We start from the raw sequence: 24221 nt of genomic DNA, 5'->3' as shown, positions 1-24221 counted from the left end.
TCCTTTTTGAATGTGGGAGGCTACTGCAAAAACTGCATGAAATGACAGCTTAATGAAAGCATGGAAATCGTTAACTTTCTACAGCTTTAAAATAGATTTTTTATGGGAAAACACCAACAAGAAGAGCTAATACTTAGACTGCATTTAATGGACCACACAATTGTGATTTTACATACCTCTTTTTTCTAAAAGGTATACAGCAAAGAATGGTGCATCTCACCAGACTGAAGGAAAGCTAGCCCTGGCAGTGGATCTCATCTCAGGACAAGGACAGGAATAAAGGTCCTATATTACTTGTTGCATCAGGGATGCCTGACAGATGATAAAACTTCTTTCAACTGTGATCTATATTCTACTATATCTTTACTAAAAACAAACAATTATCATTTTATTTGCCCATTTTTTTTGTTAATTAGAAACAGTGACCAACTATGGTAATAATACTCTGCCATGTTTCATAGCCTTTTCTAATTAAAAATAACAATGACCTGCTAGGAGAATAATTTTTTGGCCCAAAACAAGAAATCATGTTTGAAAGCTTATTAACTTCAAAATTAAAAAAAAAAAAAATTAAAAACCCCCCCAACAAACCAAAAAACCAACAACTTTGATTTAAAAGATCTTATTTCTTCCCCTCATGGCTAGAGCACAATCTAAGCCTTTTTATTTTCAGTTGTGCTAAGTATTTTGCTGATGATCCCTTTAACAGTCAAATGATCCATGTCTCATACAGGTAAGATATTTGCACAGAATACCCTGGGAACAGCTTTTAAAACTCTTCATGCTTGTACTGAAAGTCTCCTTTAGAACCTGCTAAGAGCCAGGTACATCTCTGCCTGAAGAGAGTACAGCAAGCATCCGTTCATAGAGGATAGACAGCTCCACGTGTTTAAATACCCTCTATCCACGATTTTAGGTACAGTAGGGCAAGTGATTGATTCTCTGCAATCTCTTTATGAAACTGCTATACCATCATGCAGTTAGGAAGGATAGTGAAAAACTCAGTTCACTTACAGAATTTCTACTGAGGTAAAACCAGCAGAGGACTAATAACAGCATAAAGCAGCAAGTACACTGCTGGTGACAAAAGGGCAATTTTTTTGTTTTATAAAAACATGTTTAAAAATTTACCCTGGTGTGAACCTGAACCTGTTACAGGGAGAAACAATTTTTGGTTGTGATTGCTCTTTGCAATGTTACTAAGCAAGCAAATTTTCTAAGTTAGATAACACATCATAGGACTTCTACAACTTGATTCAAATATCTAAGTTTGTATTCCTTCAAACATAAATCCAAGACATGGCGTTGAAGTGTTTTACCTAATTATTCCTGTTTATCTCCTCTGTGACTGACTGGTGCACAAGGGCTTCTGTCCTTGTACTTTTTTTGCTTGTAACACGTGTGAAAAGGTTTTACTCCCTGTAATACAACTGGAGGACAGTATCAGAGTACACAAGGCAAAGGACTCGACAGCACAGAGATGCAAGGTTAAAATTGCGTATTGCCATAGGAGTTGTACGCCCTGGATTGTCAAGAGTGAGTCTTGCAAATAAACATACTTAACTTGACTTTTTTAGAGGTGTTCACCTCTGACTTCAGCTATAGAGAGAACTGATGAGTACTTCAACTACTTATGTGAATTCAAATGAAGGCATCTGGAATATTAACTTTGACTGCATTACAAGATGCATAAATAATTTACACTAATAACAATAAGATCATTTCACATTACTGATAGAACAAATCACTCATGATTTTGAAACACACACATAAAAGGAACCAGTATTACTACATGCTTAGGGGAAAAAAAAGCTAAATTCATTTTAAAAGCCATTCATTTCTATAGCATTTTTCCTCATGTGTTAGGATGGATTCTTTCTTATTCCATGATGGCTCTACTTTTAAGTTTCTTACTAAAGGATTCACAGCTTGTGTTAGCTGGTTGCTCTTCCATCCCAACAGCCAGGACAGCATACAGACCCAACAGACAGAAACAAGAAAAACTTCAGATAACCCGTGCACCTCTTTAAGACTCAAACTGTAAAGCAAGCAAGGGCTTGCATGCCCTTTTTGAATTGTCTCCAGAGTTCTTACTACAACACTGTTCCAAGGAGAATTGCTCACCATAACATCTCAAGAGGTACCGGTACGCCACTGCTGCATTGAGATGCTCAGGCATCAGTTCTAGAAGCGCCTCAATCCTCTTTGCCTGTGAGATTTCATACACAAAAAGACAAAAAGAGCATGACCTCGAAATCTTAAAGAGCAAAATAAAGTCACCACATTCAGAATAGCGATTGCATGTTTTTAAGTGAAATGAACTGTGCTAGAAACAAAGAATGGATTGTGTGACCCAAAGTATATACGATAATTTCCTTCCCAAAATTTTGCAGATATAAAATAGTAAAAGAAATGAAGCACAAAATGCAATTAATGTAATAAAGGCCTAAAATCCATACTCAAGAATCCTAAACATTAGTGTTCGGGTTTTTTTTCACTTAGGCAATTAATGTATCAATGAGAATGTGGCAGGATATCAACCAATTTAGGAAAAGTGAAAACACTCAGTATCCTTCAGTGACCTAGAGGTCAAGGGTAGCTATAATCAATGCTTAAAAGGAGTCAGATCACTAACGAATGTGCTTAAATTTGGAACCTCCTTCCCTCAGCCTCTGATTGCAGTTTCAAATATTCTCAGGTTTTAAACTAAAAGCAGTTTATTGAAATTAAAAGTATCTTTACCACACACTCCCAATTTTGATGTGTTAGTAAAATTTCAGCTTGATAAGCTGGAAACTTCCAACGTTTTTAGTTCCTTCTTACAGACACTAAATAATAGTGTTTATCGCATCATATATATCATCACCACTTTAACAGAAGAATTTTAAATCTATTTGTATTCAATGGCTATTTCCACAAAACACAAATGTGCATTTGGCTCTTTTGAAAAAATATTTATTCTACTTTGTGTACCAGATGTCTCCTAACGTTGCTCCTCTATGAAAGAGGAATCCATACGGTTTAGCTTGGCTATATATTTCAGGGGTTTTTTGGTTGTTGTTGTTCAATGTTGGGTTTGAGGGATAGGGGGTGCTTGATGTTTTTAGTGTGTGCTAAGGCTTTTTTGTTTGTGTTGGAATTTTTTTGTTGGGGTTTTTTGTTTACTTCAAGGGGGCCATAGGAGGAGGGAGGGACAGGAGTAGAGCAAGCCCATAAAGCATTTCAAATTACAGGGAATGAGCACAAAGCCAGAAATCCAAACAGATGCTCCAACTAGATACATACAAACTATGCTCCAAACCACCATAACAAGTAATATGAAATGTGTCTTTCAATGTAAACACAGAGGCATTTTATCATCAGAGAGAGGTTGAGCTTTTAACTTGCATTTGTATTCGTACAATGCAGCCAGTAAAGTAAGGACTTTCAGGTTGTGATACTATGCAGTAAAACATTCTAGGCACAATGTTTGTAGGATATACAGTGTAACATGGAAAATGTAGGAAATAACTGAAACAATAGAAAAATATTAAGTACACCTTCCTTTCCATCATGGTCCATAATGTAAGCTGTTCTTTAAATATAACCAGCTCCGCAAATTAACCTCCCCCCTCTCCAGGAAACCCAATAAAGCTGACAACTGTGAAGTTCAAAACACTTTAAGAAAGGTTGATGAAATAGTATTTTAAAACATGTAAAATTGTATACATAGAAAAAAATTGTACCTGTCCAGGTTTAGATGCTGATCTAGACATAAAACGCCCTACAGCTCTCTTCTCCTGAACTATTGCATCCCACCTCTGAAGACAAAGAAATGATTAATGTAGCAGACATGAGTAGGTTACAGACAGAATTACTAAGGTGAAAATTTCCAATTACAGATGCTTAAAACAATATACAAATATATTACCTATTTATAAGGTAAATAATTGAATATTCGTTTGACAATAAAACCAGAAAACCAACCACAAACCAAGTTTATTTCGTGCACCTCTTTGATAAACATTTTTAAAATGGTAGGTATAAAGTTTGTTAAAAACAATAGGGGAAAGAATTAAACTAATACTTCCATATACCACAAAAACGAGGTTTAGGACTGCAAAAGAATGAAAAAGAGAAACACTATTCCTCTCCAATTATACTGCCAAGCATTCACAAGTGAGCTAGGGATCATAAGGTTAATTATACATTTAATAAGGTGTCAGGGAGATAACTGCTCATTTCTTTATAAAAATTAAAATGTACAAAGCAAGTTCTCTTTAAAGTATAATTACCTACACTTATGCATACAAAGGACTGATTTCAATCTCTCTATTTTATAAAAGGCTTTAACTGCAACAGACAGGGTTTGAGAGAGAGAAGTTGAACTTAAAAAAGTTTGAGACAGACCAGATAAAAATCAAAAATCTATCTTACTTTAGAAACAAGGACAAAATAAAATATACAAGACAATATTTAGTGTATGATCCTCCAAGATTTCAGTATTAAAACTCTTAACAATGCACACTGTGGTTTTTTTATCAGCTGCATATCAGTACCAAAATGCACAGAAAAAAGATAATACTGTCCATATGGAAACACATACCTTGAATTTCCTATATTCAACCAGTATTGTAGCCATATGCAAACAAGAAATTTTGGGTTATGCCATGATGAGTATTCTATATAAGTAATACAGTTTACAAGCTCTTTAAGGTCCAGGTGGAAAGGTGTGAAGGTTCATTCCTTCAGGCAAACAGACAAGAAGTGGCTTTATGGTGCTAAACAGGGGCAAAGCACTGATGAGAGAAACTTGGAATATTTTATTACCAGTTCTAGACATTCTCACCTACTGCCAGTAACTGCTTTGAGAGGAAAGAGTCTAGTTTGAGAAATGTTATCCACGTTATCCTCCCTTTCATGCTGCAATATCAAATCCCTTCTGACTCTCATCAGTAAAAGCATGCTCCCTCCAGACAGTAGCAGACACTGCTGCTGTTTCATAAACTTTTAAACAGACTCTTAGATGCATTTCTGAAAGCAAGAAGTCTCCATGTATATACTAATATTTTAGATTACAAGCAAAATAATTCATTTAGATTGTTGTTCGCTCTCCAAAATATAACAGTGGGGAGTGATTATTGCTATCCTCCAGTTAATAGATTCTTATTAGTGGAATACTTGATCCACATATTAGTTACAAATGTTTAACACAGCTCAAAGTTTTTCCTGAGCCATAAAACCCCCTATTTTTCTCCTAGACACAGAAGTTCCAACTCAAGCTTACATGTAAATATCCACTTATAACAAGGTATTTTAAAATTGTCCATTAAGATACAATGTATACAATGTTATTTCAAGTTTGCTATGGAGCCGTGAATTTAATTCCAACAGTTGGATGCTGTTGGAAAAAGTTTCAGGAATATATGCATATTTTTCCATGTTCTAGAAAATTTAAGCAGTACCACGAATTTACTTAAAAATGAAAAAACCCCTTATCTTCACAAAAACAAACAAAAAACCCCACATACCCAAATTTCATTTACTCATTCCATGTCAATTAAAGCGCAATCAACAGATCAGGAAGAGTGAAAAAACTTGAGAATTTTTTTTTTTCTTTCATTTTGATGGTCCAAGCTATATAGCAAGAGGGTTTTATGGCAAAACTGTAGTCTTCTTTTCATTTAATATCCAGATGACCAGTTAGGCAAAGCAGCACTCAAAGTAAGGGAATTGCAAGTAATACACCTCACGCTGTAGCAGAAGTAACTGAACAGCTTTGTTGGTTTCGTCTTGGAATATCATAAAATATCCCATGGATGAAGCAGAGCGTTTTCTTGAACGGTTTAAAATACTTAGGAACTGGTAAATGAGTAGCATGCACTATCAGGAGATGATAAGAGGTCTTGATTTGAGGCAGGAGCCTATGGACACATCAGTCTGACTGCTGGACTGTCACCTGCTTGGATGAGCCCCCTGACAGAGCCTGTTTTCAAGCACCCACAGCTCATCCCACCTCTTGCTTGGCTTGCCTTTAGCTTTGCACAAATGGCACAAATGCAGCTGTCTCAATTCCTAACTCAGCTGAGACTGTGACCCAGAGACCAACATTAGGGTTTTAATGCACCTGTGACACTCAAACAGAAAGCAAATTCGGCTCTTAATAAACCATGAATACATTATATACAATTTTATAGCAACCAAGTGAAGTCAAGTCCATGACAAACAATCATTGCCTGCTTCTGTTTTGCAAACTGTACAGCTGTAAGAGATTATGTTTACAGCACTTAAGAAATTAGGTGAGAATTTGCAAGGAAATGGTTTGCAAGAAACAACTGACATCTAACAGAGAACTTGGAAGAATATATTTGCAATATACAAATATTTCCTTTATTTCCTTCATGTTATCGGAAGACAAAAGACACCCCTGACTGGCACACACTACTACTGCCAGTACTCATGGTTTAGTCTGAAGTGTGCACTGCTACTCACACTGTAATTCAAATGCATCCCAGCAGCAGCCTGTGCGGCACAACAGCCCTTTCTGACAATTTCTCAGTTAACCTTTGAAGAGCTCTAAACATTTCTGTACCTCTTGTTATGTCATTACCTGTATCAACGATCTGGCATCATCCACTCTGTCTGCACTGATGTACTGAAGAAAAAGATCTGTGACAGGTCTGTAAATTCCACACTGACTGGCCAGTCGTTCTGCCATTGCACCAACTGCAAAATGATTGGTACATGAGGAAAATCTTTGATTGAAAAGCTGCTTTTGTAAACTTCACAGGCATGATTTATGCTGACTGAGCAGGTTTTATGTGTAACAGCTCTTTCATAACAACTCTGTCGAGTCAGAATATTTAAATATTATTGCAATTAACTTACATTTTTCCAAAGCTGGTTCTAATCCTTCCTCAGACACCTTTCTTAACAAATAGGAAATACTTTTGACAGGCTGATCAGGATTCTGTGCACCAGAGATAAGCAGAGGCTCAAGGTATTTCACAGCAGCATCAAGGTCATTGCTAGAAAAAGAGATTGAACTGGCTCAGTTTCTGAAATCAAGATTTCTAAACCTAAAGAAGCAACTACAATAGTTTTAGTTGTCTACATCACTCTTGTATTTACCAATAATAGTTGATGAAAAAACACTGACTAAAAAAATTTATTCACTCAGATATTGTAAAAGTGAAACAATTTATGACTGAATGAATAAATCAATTAAAAAAACACGTATAATGGCTTTGGACCTGTACAAAGTTTAGGTACTTTGGACACTCTTTCTTCCACATTAAGAAAGAAAAGTTCAGCTTGCTGCCTTAGGAAAATGCATCCTGCAAATCTACAAGGCAATATCTAAACATTAACAGAGGGTATCTGAATAATTAATGCATGCAACTTAAGTATTTTTATGCAATGTCATTAATTATTTACCTGATTTTTCCCATGCCTGTCTTTTTGGATGCAAAAGACAATACTAAATGTCATTTGGCTATTACATCTAAATGTTTTTAATCTTAAGGCTTAAATATAGCAAATGCTAATAAAATAATGCAGTAAGTATTCACCAAAGTGTAAACTCTACTTCCAGCATTCTAAAAAGTTCAAATTACAACATCTCTTACCAGTCCACCTAATTAAATTGAATAAGAAAACTGAGCACAATGAATGCTTTTAGGTGAAGCAGAAATGCAGCATGTGGGAAAGCTATGAAAAATGCTTTGAAAACTGAATCAGAAACATGATTCTACCAATAAATGAACATTGTCTTGGGAATGTCTGTAAGAATCTGTTTTTCAGAGTTATAGAGGTAAAGACTGCAAAGTATTTAAGAATATACAGGGTGTGTATTATTTACACTGCTCAGTCTTTTCATACATTGTTAGTTTTGGTATGGGAAAAGTTGATGCTCTACCTGCATACAGCAATTTTTTTCTTTATTCTTGTCACCAATCTCTATCTTAAGAACACAGTCTGACTTTGTAACACTTTCATGACATGGAAATATAGGAAAATATGCAGTTTATAACACAAATAATGAAGTGCCTCTCCCATCTGAAGCATTTCATTTACATACAAGTCCATGCACTAGAACTGTGTGCCCAGGCCCACTCAGATCTGCTCCCTGGGGCCTGGCATGCCTGAGGCAATCAGGAATCTCTTCTGTACTACAGAGTTCTATAGCTTTCCTGCCAAGTCAGGCACAAGGAAGTCCACCTGACAAAACTAGTTTGAAATAAAATAACAGAATATGTAGGATTCCTGAAGACTGGTTCCTGCAAAGTATGTATTTGTGAAGCTGACCTTGCCCTTTCTCCTCCAGGTGCTTCCCCAAGCAGCTTTACACAAAGGATAAACCAGCACAGTACCAATGCATCAACTAAACCAGAAATGCCTGCAGAGCACAATACTGAATTAAACAGCTGAATCACAGGATACTTGAAAGTGTGGGGATAATTATGATAACTAAACTGTGGCGTAAGGCATCAGCTAAGCTTTTATAATTCTCACAAAAAAACCCCCACAAAAACCAAAAAAAACCCCACAGAAAGACGTCATTCCACAGATACACATCTGGCTTTCACATTTTGAAGGTAAAGACAATAATATTTCAAAATACAGTGCCATTGCAACTGCTGGACCAGCTAGTAGATTTTTGTTTCCAAACAAAACAAAACAACAAAATCAAAAACACACACACACACAAAAATCTGAGTGCTAAGTTTGATGAAGTAATTCCATTTTGCCTCCAGATTTCATAGAGCTTTTGATGTACCACCAAGGAAACACTTTACATGCACATTGGAACAAAGCTATCAAAGCTAAATTACAGCACCAACGAAGACCTTAATGCTTCACAGCTATTATCCCTGTATTTCGTTAGATTTTCAACCCCAAATTTGTTAGGGAGACAATACCAGAACAGAACTGCACACTATACTCAACTAGAATTTTAGCATCTGGGCTTTTGTAAAAATGGAAACAGAATGAAATGGATAATGCAAGAGATTTCCCAGCACTCTGCAGAAAAGAATTAAATACATAGTCCTAGAAATTCTTACCTTTTAGTATATGCCAATGCAATTGCATTAGATATTAGCGAGACAGATAAACCAACTGATTTTGTGACATCTACCAGGATGTTTTCAAGTACTTGCAGGTTCTTTACATCTCCTTTTTCTGCCAGGGCCTCAATGAGAGCAGTAACTGCTGGTCTAGTAGGCAACACACCACTGTCAAGCACTCCTTTTAAAACAGCCAAGGCATCTAACAATGGTAAAGAAATAAGGGAAACAGAAATCAGACTTTAGTTCAGAAAGCACCCCGCTGCTGGTATCATTAATCCTACCCTTCTAAAAACATGCACAGAAAAAAAAAAATCTTTAAGTCCTGCAATCACTACGGTGAATTCTAGCTTGAATATATATATATACAAAAAAAAACTTTCAACAATAATTTAGGTTGAAAGGCTGTAATATCTCATAATACGAAGCTCCTTTCGACATTGAAATAATTGTTTGTAACCAGCTCAAGGAAAGTAGGTGTGTCATAAATATCCTCTCTTATGATTTTGAAGTCCTGACTATTTTCTTCTCCAAACTGCAATTTTACTTTACTAAAAACCAAAAACGTTGTATATTTAAGAATAAATATAGCTTAAAAATGTAGTTCATTATAGAAACTGCTGAAGTATAATACTGAGATTTCTAAGTGTGCATGAAAGCTTTGTTTCCCAAAATTTAATTTTTAAATAGAATTATGGGACACAAGTCTCCTTGCAAGAACAAAAACTGAGAACTCAACCCTTACCTCAGATATCCCTAAGATTATAGCAATTACATATGTTAGAAACACACAAGGTCAATCTCCTGTCTATCTGCCACAAATTCCCCAAACCCACAGCTGATGAAGTCACTCTCGTTTCTCCAAGCAGAATTCTTGTCAATTGACATTATCCATGAGCAAACATACACAGAAAGACATGCCCCTCTGGTAAAAATCTCTTATTCCTTACCAGCATAGGCAGGATTAATCACAGATGATAATTATAATACCAAGGGATAACACTTCTAGCATAATATACACCCACATGAAACTCCACAGCATTGCCATTCCAATTCAATATGCAGGTACTGCAGAAACCAAGCATTACTCTTTACATGACAGGAAGCAAAAACATCCTGTATGCTTAGCCTTCCTTCACGGGAATTTTTTTTCTGCCCCACATTCTTCTTTTTAGGGAAAAAAAGATGCAATACATGGGGGGGCAAGATGCACATTGAAAAAGCATTCTCAGAACACATGCCAAGTTCAAATTGTCTCCTAACTAGCTGTGTACTCTAGCACAGAGTACAGCCAGCCTGCTCAAGAACATGGCCAGAGAAAGATTTGAAAGCTGCACATGTGCAGTAGTACTGCAAGAAGTTAGGTACTGGTAGCGTAATGGATAATTCTGCAGGTAACTGTATGCTTGTGAAAACCAACCATGCATCTTTCAAAATGCTCTTCTATCAACCCTGCAAATTTCCTACCATGAAACTCAAGTTCTGACTCTTTAAAGTAACCTGGTCTTTACCAAGTTCTTGCTAGAAGATGTCAGAACTCTTAGGACTATACTTAGGGGCCTCCATAAAACCCTTTAACTGAACCACATTACACAGCAAAGAATGCTGATGAACTAAAAGAGGTATCTAAGTGGTAAAGCAAGCAGGTTTTACACAAGTAAAAGCCATCACAGGATGTACGTAAAATGGGTCAAGAAAAGACTACAAAAACACCATGCCCAAAAATGTTTTGGTTAATCTGTGAGCCTTAGAAAATGACCAGTATGGCTGAAATACTTCATAGCTTGCATTTTCAAGGCTTCACCTAGACAAAGACAAGTAGTATCTCTCAAATGAAAACAGAAACAAGGATTAAGTGTGACTACTCAATAAAATTGTCAGATAAAGCTTGTTCAATGCACAAGATAAAAGAAAACATAATTGTGCAAAGTAATGTAATTCCACAGACTTGAGAAACTTTGCATTGTGCAAAAAGTAAGATTTTTAGAGTACAGCAAGGAAGAAAGTTGACGTGACAGAGAATTTAGTATGCTAGCTAGAAAGTTCCCCTACAGTTAGTGCAATAGGCAGGATATAGAAACATCACTGATGTTCTGAAGAAGGGAGGAATTTTGGTGTGCAGTATTCAGGAAGAACTGCTAAAACTCATGGCATATTGGAGAAGAAAACAGAAGATTCATTAGAATAAAATCAGACAGGAAAGTCAAGTGAAGGCCTTGAAAGCTGCAAAAAAAGATCTGCCAAGAGCAAAGGGGGCAATGGCATTCACCACAAATACTTCAGTGGATGACACCTGCCAACGACATGAAACTGGAGACTGAATGAGGAAGAAGACGAGTTCATCAGCCACATGAAATAAGGAGTACAAGTGAGAAGATGTGTCTAAATGCTCATTTTGAGTGTTTTAATGTAGCTGATGTTACATGGGTATGGGTTATTAGCACAGGTAGGCATGACGGAATGAAATAAAACGTAATGATGGCACAATCAAAAATGGATTTTCTGGTAGGCCTTATAAACCCAACTCAAATAATACATTGAATTTGTACATAGTTGCTTTAATGCCTAAAGGTACTGACAAAAATACGTATCAACACTGTACTCAAGACTTGCACGGAGATAAAACACATTGCCCTGCATGTACAACTACCTGCGTGCAGAGTTTTCCTCTCTCCCAAGAGTTCTAGAGCCCAACTAAATAAGTAAGATGCAACACTGTGGAGCTGATCTCTAGGCTGCAAAACAACCAATGCTGAGAACTAAAATGAAACAACCGTAAACTTTATGCACCATCTTGTTGGGTACCCTCTTCAGACACTATTTTCTTCACTGTCATCATCGTTACATTAAAAAGAAAACCAAACAGAGTTATTTTGTTACGGTTGGTATTGAGAACTATTAAAAAGTATTTGATTAAGTTTTTAAATCAATATTATAATCATTTAGTTCACAATCATGCACATTTAACAGTCAATTTAACTCATCTGGTATCTCACACAACCAACACAATATGCAAGAAACAACTGCTGGGAATTGTTTCAGATGCTCTAAAGTATGTTAATTTCCAAAGCAAAATGACTTGTGCTGTGAATTTTAACGCACTTGAAAGCCTGTACTTTCTCTCGTTCTGGAGCACAAATTTTGCATGTCTGAAGAGCTGTGATTCATCTTAAGAAAACCCATCTTGTGTTAAATGGAATGGAAACTGGACTAAGTGGTCAAATGACAAGTACATTCATATTCAAGCTGTATTATAAATGCATGTACAGTAATTTACGTCTCTCAGCTACCACAAAAGGCTCTTGATAAGCAGGTAATTTGCTAAATGGACTCCTTTATCCAAGTATTCGAAGGGCGTTACAAGAAAAATCTGCAGAGGCATTAATGTGACGTAAAGGTCAAGCATTGTGACATACCTTTCAAATAATCCCGCCTAACTTGCGATATGATGAGGAGGCTGCTGGCAGCACTGTTCAGTGTGAAGCCCTTGATGTGGGTCTCAGCACTAAAAGAAGCAGACATTTAGAAAGGAATTACTGACATGCTTCTGATACGATAATAAATGGTTGAGCACCAAGGTGAAATTATAAAAACTACTGTTCGTATGTTAAAAATATTGCTGCAAAATATCGACCTGAAGACAGCTTTTGTGTTATCCTGTCAATGGTTATAGAAGGATAATTTTTTTTTGCATTCTGACAGATGACAAAGTTGGAAGTGAGCAACAAAAGAAACAAAGTACAAGATTTTTTTTAAACAATCGGTTCAGATTCTTGAATGCTGACATATTAGATGACTAAAATAACTGCATGCCCTGCATTGTTCTGTTGTATCCTAAGCTGGATACTTTTTCTTCTTTTTTCAATAGTCACCATAATTATAAAATATAAAACTATTCTTTCAGCAATAAAAATGAAACATTTATTTTCAGCACTGTATATTTTAAACATAAACTAAAGCATATTATGAACTAACACCATATCATTTGGTTGATTAATTTTCAAATTTCTGTCATCTAAATGTATACAGGTTTTAAAGTGAACATCCTACATTTGCTGCCTTAGCCACATTAAAATGGTATTTCGCTTATCAATTCCTTGTCTCCTGTAATACAAAACTTCATGTATGTACTGCAAAGACAGCCTTTACTTTAGTAACCCTGCTAATGCTTTTCTAACACTCTGGAAATTAGTTAAGAGAGACTAACCAGCAATCACATCGGTCTTATACTACAAAATGTTCCTGCTCCTAAATGACATATAGCCAAGCCCCATTTTTAATATATAAGGATAACTTTACAAATGTTCATTTCTAGATTACAAAATCTCTACAGAGCAAAGGGGGGCATTGCCATTTACCATATCAGCAATCAAGATAAACCTCACTGATCGTCTTGTGGCAAACAACTGAGCAGCCTACCTACTTGAACTTAGGGGCTGAGCGGATTGGGAGGTAAGCAGGGTCATTGCTAAATTGTTCTCCTCAATCCCAAGAAAATCCTTCACATTGCACACAATATGACTATCCTCTCAGTCACTTTCAGCCTCCTAGGCTCACAAATGCAGTCACTGGACTCAGGATTTTCTTACTCTCCCAACCAATCCCCTTAATCCCTGCCTAAGCACCCACTGCTCAGTTCCGCCTTTTTTTTTCCCTTTGTCCCATCTGTCAAAGCCCTTAAGTCAACAATTCATGCATGAGACTGTAAATTACATATAACAAAGGATTTACTTTCTCCAATCTTCCAATCTTTAGTGTGATTAAATAGATGTTAGCTACTATTACAGAACTAATCCATCATTCCAATACTCCTAAATTTCTATTTAAAACTTCTTGGACTAAATGCAGTAGATATTCCTCAAAACAGTTCTAGAATGTGAAAGCAACTACAATTGGGTTGACCAACAGATCAGTAATGTTCTGGGATGTCTGGTGTTTGTTTCTTTCAAAGGCAGTGTAGGAGTGCTATTTACTTCTCCCCCGTCACTTTCTCATGGAAGTTCTGGTAACAGGGGGACATTTTGAAATTATTGGACATTTTAAATTTATTTTATGAATTTAAAATTATTTTAAAAGTAGTTACTTTGTTGCCTATGCTAATGTGCAGGCTAAGACTATCTACATATTATTTACCTTTCAAATTTGGCTTCAAACAGTAAAATGAGTAATATGCATCTAAATGAAGTTAGGTTTCCTGTATTTTATGAAAATATTAGAAGCTGCACAAGCGTCAGGCCACTGCATACATTTAGGCTTTGTAGGAGTAATCTCTTTTTAGTATGAGACTGGAAAAAATCTGAAACATCCACAAATGTGTGCTACACACGAAGATTTGTTATTCCTCAATCACAGGCACACACACAATCACTTTCTCTATTTCAGTGAATTACTTAGGAACTTAGAAGCTTTTAAAAATGCTTAATATAAGCATCATTTTGTTACTAGGAAAAAAGCTACACAGATATGCTACAAACACGACCAACATGAGGCATTTTCTGTCTTGATGTAACAGTAAGCTGTTAGAAGCTTCTCAGATTGTTATTATTTGGCATTGCTCTGCTACGAGATGGAGTAGGAGAGTTGTGAAAAGCACCAGGGTTGTGATCATAGTTGGCTTTGACCAGAACCAAGAAGAAAATCTCTTGTAAAATCCTATTACTTTACTCCTAAACACCTCAAACTTCAGAGGCTTAACACATCTCCGACCTTTTCAGTCTTTCAGATTATTTTCCTGAATTTTAAATTGATGTACTACAATGCTCATCTTAAGTGACAATTCTGAATCCTTGAAATCCTAGGAACAAACCACCACCTTCTTTCTTCTCTTCCAACCTGAAAATTACTGCTGGTATTATGCACTACTTTGAGCATCTTCCTCACAAACGAGTTTGAGCTGTAGAGCAGGGAAGCAGTAGATCCATGTACAAATCTTCAGTACAATGTTTCAAGCTTCTTCTCTGCAGAACCTTCCAACACATCTTTAGATACTTGAGTATCTTCTCTGAAACAAACTACCTAAATGTTATCAATGTTCTTTGTACTCCCTAAAACATCTCCCCTTCATCTTCTATTTGCAAAGATTTATCAGTTACTTGCATTACAAGAAGATCAATTTGATAAACTGACTTAGTTTTCCCATGATATAAGCCATATATCCTGTAGGCACAAACATAACTTATTAATGTCAATAATTAATTAAAGGCCAGTTGCTGAGAGCTATTTGAAAAAGCACTATTTGTTCTTCTGAGTGCAGAATTCAAACACTTTTTCAATGAGAGTCACTTCTCCAGCCTAAACATTTTTAAAGAAAACATTAAAATAATCAATATCATCTTACACCAGACTGCTCCTGGACATCAGAAACTAAGTTGGTGCTAAAAACTATTAGGTTTTTTTACAGTACTCTATGCATTAGGTAATTCACCTACAAGCACTTTCAAATCCACTGTATTCATTCAGTGAGCACACTTGATGACAACCACCGGTTTTGTTTTAGTTGAATAAATTGAAAGACTTAAAATCCTTTAACCTAAATTTTTGTTCTTCTGAACTCTATGTTGACAAGTCCCAACACTTTAAAGCCTATAACCTGACCAGAACACACGTTACAGGCAATAACTAAAGCAAGTGCCATACCATACAACTCACTAAAGGTTAATTCGATTCCTTTCCTTCTAATACTTCATGACAGCAGGTTGGATTTATTTCAGAAGTGTAAGAGTTGGATCTGAGGTTTATGGTCATCTCCTAGCCACTGGCATCACAGTCAAACGTACCATTTTGCATTTGGCAGGCAGCCAGCTGCCAGGGAGTGTGGGCAGGGTAAGACAGCAGCAGGGACAGGCATTCAGGGGAAGGCTCACGGGCTGCTAAGTGAAGGAATCTTGTCTGTTTGGATATTGCTCTGAAGAGGAAAAGGCAGACTGCCAGAAGGGCAGACTTTCAGCTCTGATGCCAAGTACATTTGTTCAGATTGTTATTTGAAATGAGTTATTAGCAATACACACTGTCACTCCAGTACCTTTTTAAAAATGTGGCATATCGCCCTCTGAAATGCTAGTGTGTTTCTTACCACAGGTCCTAATCACTAGTCATGACCTGTTTTCCCATTAAAATACAAGGACTCATCTGCAAATGATCCAGAAATTATTTAAGCCCTCTCTCTGAGCCAATAAAAATCCCCCCAAAAAAGCAAAGCCTTACATGCGTTTCACGTCAAGGGCTTCATCAAGACAATTCTGGGCTAACAATGCTTTTATCAGGATGTCACAGCAATGATGATGGGACTCATCCGTCTGCATTTTCCTGAAAATATTGTAGGCCTCTGAAAAAGAGTAAGAAAGCCAAAAGGAAATGTCATACTGCAATAACGTTGATCACAGAAAGAAATCACCTATTCATCGAAAAAGGTCCATCTTAAATCTATGTATCCTTTGCTTACATCTTTAAGCCCAGAGCTGCTGATCACGGCTTGCTCAAAACTGCCTCTATACAAACAATCAACACACACTTCTATAGGAGAAAAAGTTTGCTACTGCTCTTCCTTTATATGTGGCTGCTACTTCAATAGCAACGTAGCTGGTTAGAAGGGGAAGACTCACAATTTTTAAAGCAACACCTAATTCTGGGGTATACAGTTACAGTGTCTGGTGCATGATCATAACAGCATTTAACAAATAATATAGGAGGCGATTCCAATATGGGGAGATCAAATTATTTGGCTACGACAAGATTTATACAAAACATACAATTTACAAATATACAGATATTTAGCAAGTAAACTACACTGCATTTGTTTGACTGATTAACAGTTTTATTTCATGCATTCACAATAACTGTCAGTGTATGAAAAGATGTTACCAAAAAGGGGGAAAAAAATGATAAGCACAGTTTTCAGTCATTTATTTTTCTGAAACAAGATTATGCAGCTATAAGCATGCAGCTAGAACTGCCATCCACGCTGTAACATATGCTAGAAAGTTGTGTTAAGAACCACAAACGATCTTTTACATCTAAACAGTGATTGCACGTTCCTTTTAATGACTCATGAAATAATCCCTTTGCTAATTCAAATCATAGCCACAATAACCTTTAAAACTTATCAGAAATAGTTGGACTATCACCTCAAATTTCACAGCTAAGCATTAAGCTTTTTTCTTGCACTTTGAAAGTAAAGATGAAGTCGACTCATTTGAATCTTAATGTCATAAGACGCATCACACTAATTGCACTTAGTACAGTGTGTTATGGAATTTTAATCAAAACTGTTGCTATGCCTTTCAGTTTGCATCTTAAATTTCTTCAGCCAGAAAGTATACACAAAAACCTCCTGAAATGTAGGCACAGAAATGGCTATGCATAAAATTTATTATTCACATCAAACAGACTCCTACACCAAGTAAATAATTAGAATTACCATGGCCATTCATAATCTACTTTGTATGCTTGAAACATTGTTAAATACATATATAAACAGTGATAAAGGGTAACAGTATCTTTGTAAAAATTAAATCCACTTCTGTACATTTGAGTTTCAAATATACAAGAGAGTCCGAGATGAGAGTCTGATATTACAAGAGTGACTGTCAACCAAAAGAGCAACAAAACAACAATAGGACCACATAAGAAAGGTCCCCAAATCCTCCAGCACTTTTACTTAGAGGTCTGAAGTTAGTTTGGCCTGAAACAATGTGATGAACTCTCTTGTCTGTACCAGCATTCACAGTGTTCAAGTGGAAATTCAGTGGGAAGACAGTTTTTCTTCCACTGTTCTGAAATCTGAGGTACCAGTAGGCCAGCAACTACATTCAATGAGAACAATGCCCCTCTTACTGGTATAACCTGCTACAAATGCAACCAATGATTTACAAAAATGTAGCTGACTGGTGATAGGTTTGGTCTTTCTGCTCATAAATCTCTGTTTGAATTCTCATTTTTTTAAGGCAAAAATTTCCTTATGTTTAGAGACTTCCACAAAAACTCTGCTGTCTTCAGACTGAACTAGGATTTCACCCTGTGTTGAATTATTACTTCCATCAGTTGGGTACAGAAATGGACCTTGCCACTAGTGGTCATGATGTCAAGCATATGTTACCATCAATTTTCACAGTCCATAACATGTAAGATCTCCTTCTACGAGAAATTATATTTAATTTTTAAATTTTTTTTGTAATGACTAGTTCAATGAAGAATTAAAAATATTTCTATCAACTTCGTTGTGTATGTCAGTCCTAACCTTGGAATGATCATCCTATTCAAATTTTTTTCTTAACTTCGTTTTGCACCTCTACAAGAAGCATGCTTGAAGTATACCTAGATCACTCTTGAATTGAGACATATGCCTGATCAGGCATTATCAGCTTATTACTTCTTCAGATGGCAACTAAAATTATTAAAATATATTAGCATTCAAAAGAGAAATTTCTTGGTTTCAAAATCATATTGTGTTATACCAGCTATTTCAAGAAGAAAGATTTGTTAGAAAAGTGACAACTTGCCAAGAAAGTCTCAGTTCTCAAGACAGCCAAATCTGTTTCAGCAATTGTGACTGTTTGGGATATGTGTTACATGATCCCCTAGAGTCAAGTTCTCACACTGAGGAATCAAGACAAAGATGAAAATATGACTTTGCATAAATCAAGCACTTTGGAGAACAGATTATCAAAATGTGTCAGACTTGGTAAGTTCATTGAATAGTTACATAACTAGATTGAGTTAATCTTTTTCCCATCAAAGAGCTGCCCTATTACATTCACACCAAAATTACATGATACTGTTATATAAAAAAAGGCAACAGCTTAGTGTTTTTAGTTTTTTTTAAGGCCAAGAGAACAGTTTTCCAGGAAGAAACAGTTTTCCAACGTAGTTGGAACATTTTTTCCCCTTCATTCCCAATAGCTCTAGACCACCTTCTCTCAATTACTGCGCCTTTAAATAAAGGAATATGCAGAAGTGATTTATTGCTAAGTTCAATATCTGATACCATCACAGAAACTATATTTTATATTTTTATTTTAAACCAGTCTCCCTGCAACGTCTACGGCATATTTATTCAGTTTCCTCCTGCTCTCCATTTGATCATTTATGATACCAAACACACAGGGCACTTTCCAAGTGAAAATGTCATGAAGTGCATCCCCTTGATTTTGTCTGATTTTCATTGAAAATATTTCTGCATTTCTCATTTTCTTATGATATTCAGAAGTTGCCAGCATGAAGAATTTCCTGAAAACCTAATGTCTGCCATAATACACTTTTCCTTATTTCATATACATTACATGATATTGCACTCCCAGTATGCAGAATGTCCAGATTCAACTTTAGACTCCTAATCTAAACAAACTGAATATTTAGACTGAATAACTCTAGATTGTAATTTCAATAACAATGTAAGTTAATGTCTGAATGACTGAGACATTCTTCTTTTAAAAACACAGAGCTTAAAAATCTGCGCCCAACCCATAAAATATACTGATTACACTTAGAGAAGAAAATTACTAGGTGTCTTGCATTTATAAATCTTCCTCATTCAGCAAAATTAATTTTTAAACCTATTGAATTCTATTTTCTATACTGTTTTCAAGCGAGGTACCTAGTTATTTACTATACTACAAATGAAGAAAATACGTATTTCCAGAATATTCAAACACTCTGCACCTTGGAAAATACTAGAAATTAACTAATTAGGACCAAGGCTCTTCCAGGTGGTGCAGAGCAATAGGACAAGAGACAATAGGCAGAAACTGATGCACAGAAGGTTCCACCTAAGCATGACTGAGTCTCATCACTGGACATATTCATGGATCCTGTTCCATGTGCTCAAGGATGAGACTGCCTAAGCCAAAAGGCAGGACCAGATGACCCATCCTTCCAACCTGACACGTTCTGGGATTCTGGGATTGCTTCCCACTTTGTAAGGTCCAGTAAAGCCATTTCCTCTTCTGTCACCCTGTTTCAGGATGGTGAGATGGATAGGAATGGACTTCCAATGATGAAACACAGACTAAATCAAAGGAATGGCACTGACATACATTCTGCTCTTCTGTGTACAAAGGCAAACATCCACACAGAAATTAATTCTGGTTTTAGCAGAGACTGGGAAGTTTGTACAGAAGAGCCCTGCAGTTAACTGAAACCTTAAAATCAACTTGGAAGGGGGAAAAAACCCACAGTGGATTTCAGTTTACCTTTTGCTTTATTTCCCTTGCAAAGCATCCGTATTTCCTGTTCTTTCCCAGCAGCAGCAGCACTTCTGCTATCTTCAAGCCTACCCTTTAAAAGAAACAAACATATAAATTACTGTAATGCTTTCTTTTAATGTTATTTTAGTAAGAAGAAATATATTCATAAGTGTTGTTAGCTAGGAAAGTTAAACTCCACTTACCTTAGGTATCTCAAATGGAACAACCTGACCATTTTTCTCAAATATATTGGCAAGCAAAATTAGTGTCTTCTCACGAGGAACAATATTTTCTTCTTGCATTTTTGTCCAGATAGCTTCAGCCTTTCCCCAGTCATTGTTGCCCTCTGAAACAAGATTAAAATCTTCACATAAAAGCACATTTAGAATATACACCCATATCTAAGGTGATTCAAAACGATGTCTTTGGAAAATAATTCATCAATTAGTAATGTACTTCTGCTTCATCTGATCATCAATTTGAAGTTTTAAACTATTTTAATACATAGAGGATGCCAGAAAAAAACCCCCAAGGATTATTTGTATTTTCAGATGAGAAATCAGCTCAAAATTAGTGCAGAAGTGATCATCAGTTCTATAGTTCTAGACTGTTAATTGAAATTTATATATGCATCACTGTACATAACTGCAAATAAATAGAAATCTGGACTCCATGAAAATAACAGTTAACTACCATTTAACTATCTACAGCAGGTGGTTTCCTGCTGCCTTTACATTTTCTAGCTTTGCAGTCACCAATTGTGAAGCACTGGTTGATTGAAACTATTGATTTACACCCTGTTCAAAACGAGCTCTCTAAAGCAGAAACATCCTTCTCAATAAACTGCTTTGGCATTTTACTCAAATCAGGTTTAGTTCTCCTACTATACATGCAAATCTTCTAAATTCTTTGCTGACTCTTCAAGAATTAGTCTCTCCTCAGAAGTGCACGGCAAAGGGTGAAAAGTGACGTTTGAAAGCTGCAGCAATGGAGTATCTGAGTATGACCAAATCCTGGATCAGATTGCTCAGAAAGGCTCTTTGATCTCCACTGCTGGAGATAACTCAGATCTTTACTAAAATCTTTACTAAACAAGGCTATGATGTGATCTAACTTTGGAGCTATCCCAGTTCCAGGAAACAGCCTAGGCTTAAACTCCTGAGATTTTCTCCAGTCTAAATTATTCCGTGATAACCAAATACCTTGCTTTCAACCTTTTTGATTGCTGCTTGGACTAGATGGTAGTCTTTGTTTTTTATATGCCTAAAACAGAACTGAAGTTAAAGTTTTGGTACACAATAACAGTGCTACTGTAGTTGTGCATGGGGCAGTTTTGATAGGTAATCTAAAATGGTTGAAAGCAGGATTATGCATGGCTTTTGTCTTTCATGGTGACAGAAACCCACAAATGTTTTCCACTTCTTTGAATAGATGAAATTGGTTCTGTCTTCTGAAAGAAGACTGAAGATTTTGCATGACAGAATTTGATGAATTGTATCTTCTTAGATTCTCTTCCTAGCAGGCACACTGTCATACTCAGTCACTGCCAAAGGTGAACAGGATGAGTGCAGAAATAGGAAGGTTCTCTCCCTGTTGAGACAAGATTGATTTTCAGGCCTATTTGATTTTTGATGGTGAACCAGTATGTGTAAAGCCAGAATTAGGTAACGCTACAGTTTTCTTTGAAGCTTTCCAAGGCTTCAGGAACTGAAAAGCAGCAAAATTCTCATGGGGTCTCTGGTAGTTTTTTTTGCACAAGTACTCATGTCTTTTCCTGTTGCAGCTAAGTCCAGTAGGGAAGGGGCCTGCATCAGTAGTCCTACCCAACCAAAAATATTCATGGAGAACAGCCTAAAATTACTTGAAACTCAAAAGCAAATTTTCCAGATATATCAAATTCCTGTAATGGATCAGTAATATACAGATATATAGACATACATTACTGAAGTACACAGAAATCCCATAACGCTTTATGTCCCAATTTACTGTTTAGTGCTCCATACCCAATCTTAACACAATGTATTTTTTCAGTACTTTAAAATAAATCTCAAAAATTTTAATCCATTATAATACAGTATAATACATGGAATAACAAAGCCAACATAGACTTAAAAACATAGAAAAGAAGAATGCAAACCTCACAGATACATCCTACACTAAGTCTGTAGCACAGAAATTAACTTTCAGTTTTAAAAACTGTTTCATGGCTATAAATGATGCAAAGGTAGGTCGTAGCTGGTGAAAAGTAAGTAAATTAAAAAAATATATGCACCTTTCAGAACCAGATCCAATTACATGAGACCCCTGATTTTTAACAGTTATGAAGATAACAGATGAGCAGGTTTTCTTCTCTAAGCACATGGAAAGCCAAAACAGAATTAACTTTCAAACTATAACACCAGACAATAGCATGGATTGGAAAACTTGTACTACGTAGGTGTATGCATTACATTCATCCATATATATACACACACACTCTAAGTGTTCAGGTCTCCAGAGGAAAAAAAATCCAAACCCCTGACCTCTCCTCCCCTACAAGATGCCTCAGAAATGGTACCCAGACTAATTGTTCTCTCCAGGGTTACGTCCCATCACCAACCACAAAGGAAAAGAGATCACCAACACGAAAAAAATCTCGAGCTCACTCACCACACAGTTCGAGCAAGTGGTAATACATCTCATCTCTATCACATTCAAACAGATTACGAGTTAATTCTATCAGCTGTTCCAAAACTTCCATCTTCAAAAAGAAGAAAGAACACAGTTATACTTCAGCCAAACAATTATTTTGCTATGTATGGGCATATACGTGCTGTGTGCATTCAGCTAAAATAGTATTTCTGTTTAAGTATACACCAGCATTAAGTTCACCTCATCAACCTGTCACATGTCCTTTCACAAACATAAAAATCAAGTGAGAAAATACTTCAAAACAATTTTTCTTGGAAAAAAATGACAGTTCCATAGAATGCATCATACGAATCACATACCTGTTTACCTAATACACACTTCTTTGCAAACCAGTGTAATCTTCCGGAGTGTGCTCTCAAGCCAGGAGTCTGTAAAATATTTCCACAAGAAGAAATACATCACTGCACATTGAACATTCTAAGGGAAAATGAACGTAATACAGGTATTCAAAACAAAAGTTCATAGCTTTTGTTTGTTTAAATGAAACTACAAGCTCACAAATAATCATGTTAAGTTGCATGTATGAGACATAAAAATGGCAGTCACCTTATCCAAGACATTCTCCTTTTTGGTTGAACATTGCTGAGAGAGTTCATTTAAAATACACTTCAGAAGAACTGAAACGTTTAATAAATCCTATCACCACATTAATTAGGTATTACTGCTGCTACCTATAGTAATCCTTCGTATTACTTATTGTAAAGAATTATACCAAAGGTTTCCAAACTGTCTTCACAATGAAATATTTGTATTCAGCACCACTGCAACTTAGCAGCTAGAAAACCCTGCTTCTGAACTGCACCGTCACCATTTGGTGATGCCAATACACTGCACAGACGCCAGGTATGGTAACTGTAGGGCAACTCCTACCCCAGAACAGAAGGCTCAAGACTTACTCTCAAGGCTAAGACACTTAAGGCTTGCCCTTAAGTGTGTGTACACAGAGGAACTGATGTGTAATTGTAAGCATGCCACAGTTCTTTCTGTTACTGACTTTCCCAGGTTTTGAGCCTTTGCTTATTCATTCCTTTGCTGTTTCAAGCAGACTGCAGCTACATTATACACGTGCTCAAAGAAAAGGTTTCAATCCTGGAAACTTCATCTGGTGTAGAAAACCACACTGCGCCTTCCCAGCACCACGTGCCATAATCACAGCAGCAGTTCCTACATATAAGTAAATTCTAAAATAAAGATAGGAAAAGTAAAAATTCTTTAAGAGACAGGCCCACGTTCTGCCTACTCATGTCCAACATATCTAAAAAAGGTTACAGCAAAACGTGTGCAAAGCATCCATCATTTTTTT

At 36.3% G+C, this 24221-nt stretch overlaps 1 protein-coding gene across 2 annotated transcripts in view; it reads right to left on the bottom strand.

The window, feature by feature from the left end:
• The window catches only part of LRPPRC (leucine rich pentatricopeptide repeat containing), an 87802-nt gene that overhangs the window by 2395 nt on the left and 61186 nt on the right, over positions 1–24221 (bottom strand). For both annotated transcript variants that reach the window (XM_066178501.1, XM_066178502.1), the window contains exons 25-35: positions 23218–23286; positions 22877–22967; positions 20431–20573; positions 20234–20318; positions 16251–16371; positions 12464–12552; positions 9045–9249; positions 6868–7007; positions 6590–6705; positions 3726–3800; positions 2125–2209 (exon numbers count right to left, since the gene is read on the bottom strand). In XM_066178501.1, coding sequence (XP_066034598.1) covers positions 2125–2209; positions 3726–3800; positions 6590–6705; positions 6868–7007; positions 9045–9249; positions 12464–12552; positions 16251–16371; positions 20234–20318; positions 20431–20573; positions 22877–22967; positions 23218–23286 — 1219 coding nt within the window. The remainder of the gene's footprint in view (positions 1–2124; positions 2210–3725; positions 3801–6589; positions 6706–6867; positions 7008–9044; positions 9250–12463; positions 12553–16250; positions 16372–20233; positions 20319–20430; positions 20574–22876; positions 22968–23217; positions 23287–24221) is intronic.

Source organism: Chamaea fasciata, unplaced genomic scaffold (genome assembly GCF_029207755.1).
Source record: "Chamaea fasciata isolate MVZ Bird 193981 ecotype frontalis unplaced genomic scaffold, bChaFas1.0.hap1 SCAF_3, whole genome shotgun sequence".
Lineage (NCBI taxonomy): Eukaryota > Metazoa > Chordata > Aves > Passeriformes > Sylviidae > Chamaea > Chamaea fasciata.
The sequence above is the reverse complement of the archived record's forward strand: the minus strand, read 5'-3'. Positions and strand labels throughout refer to the sequence as shown.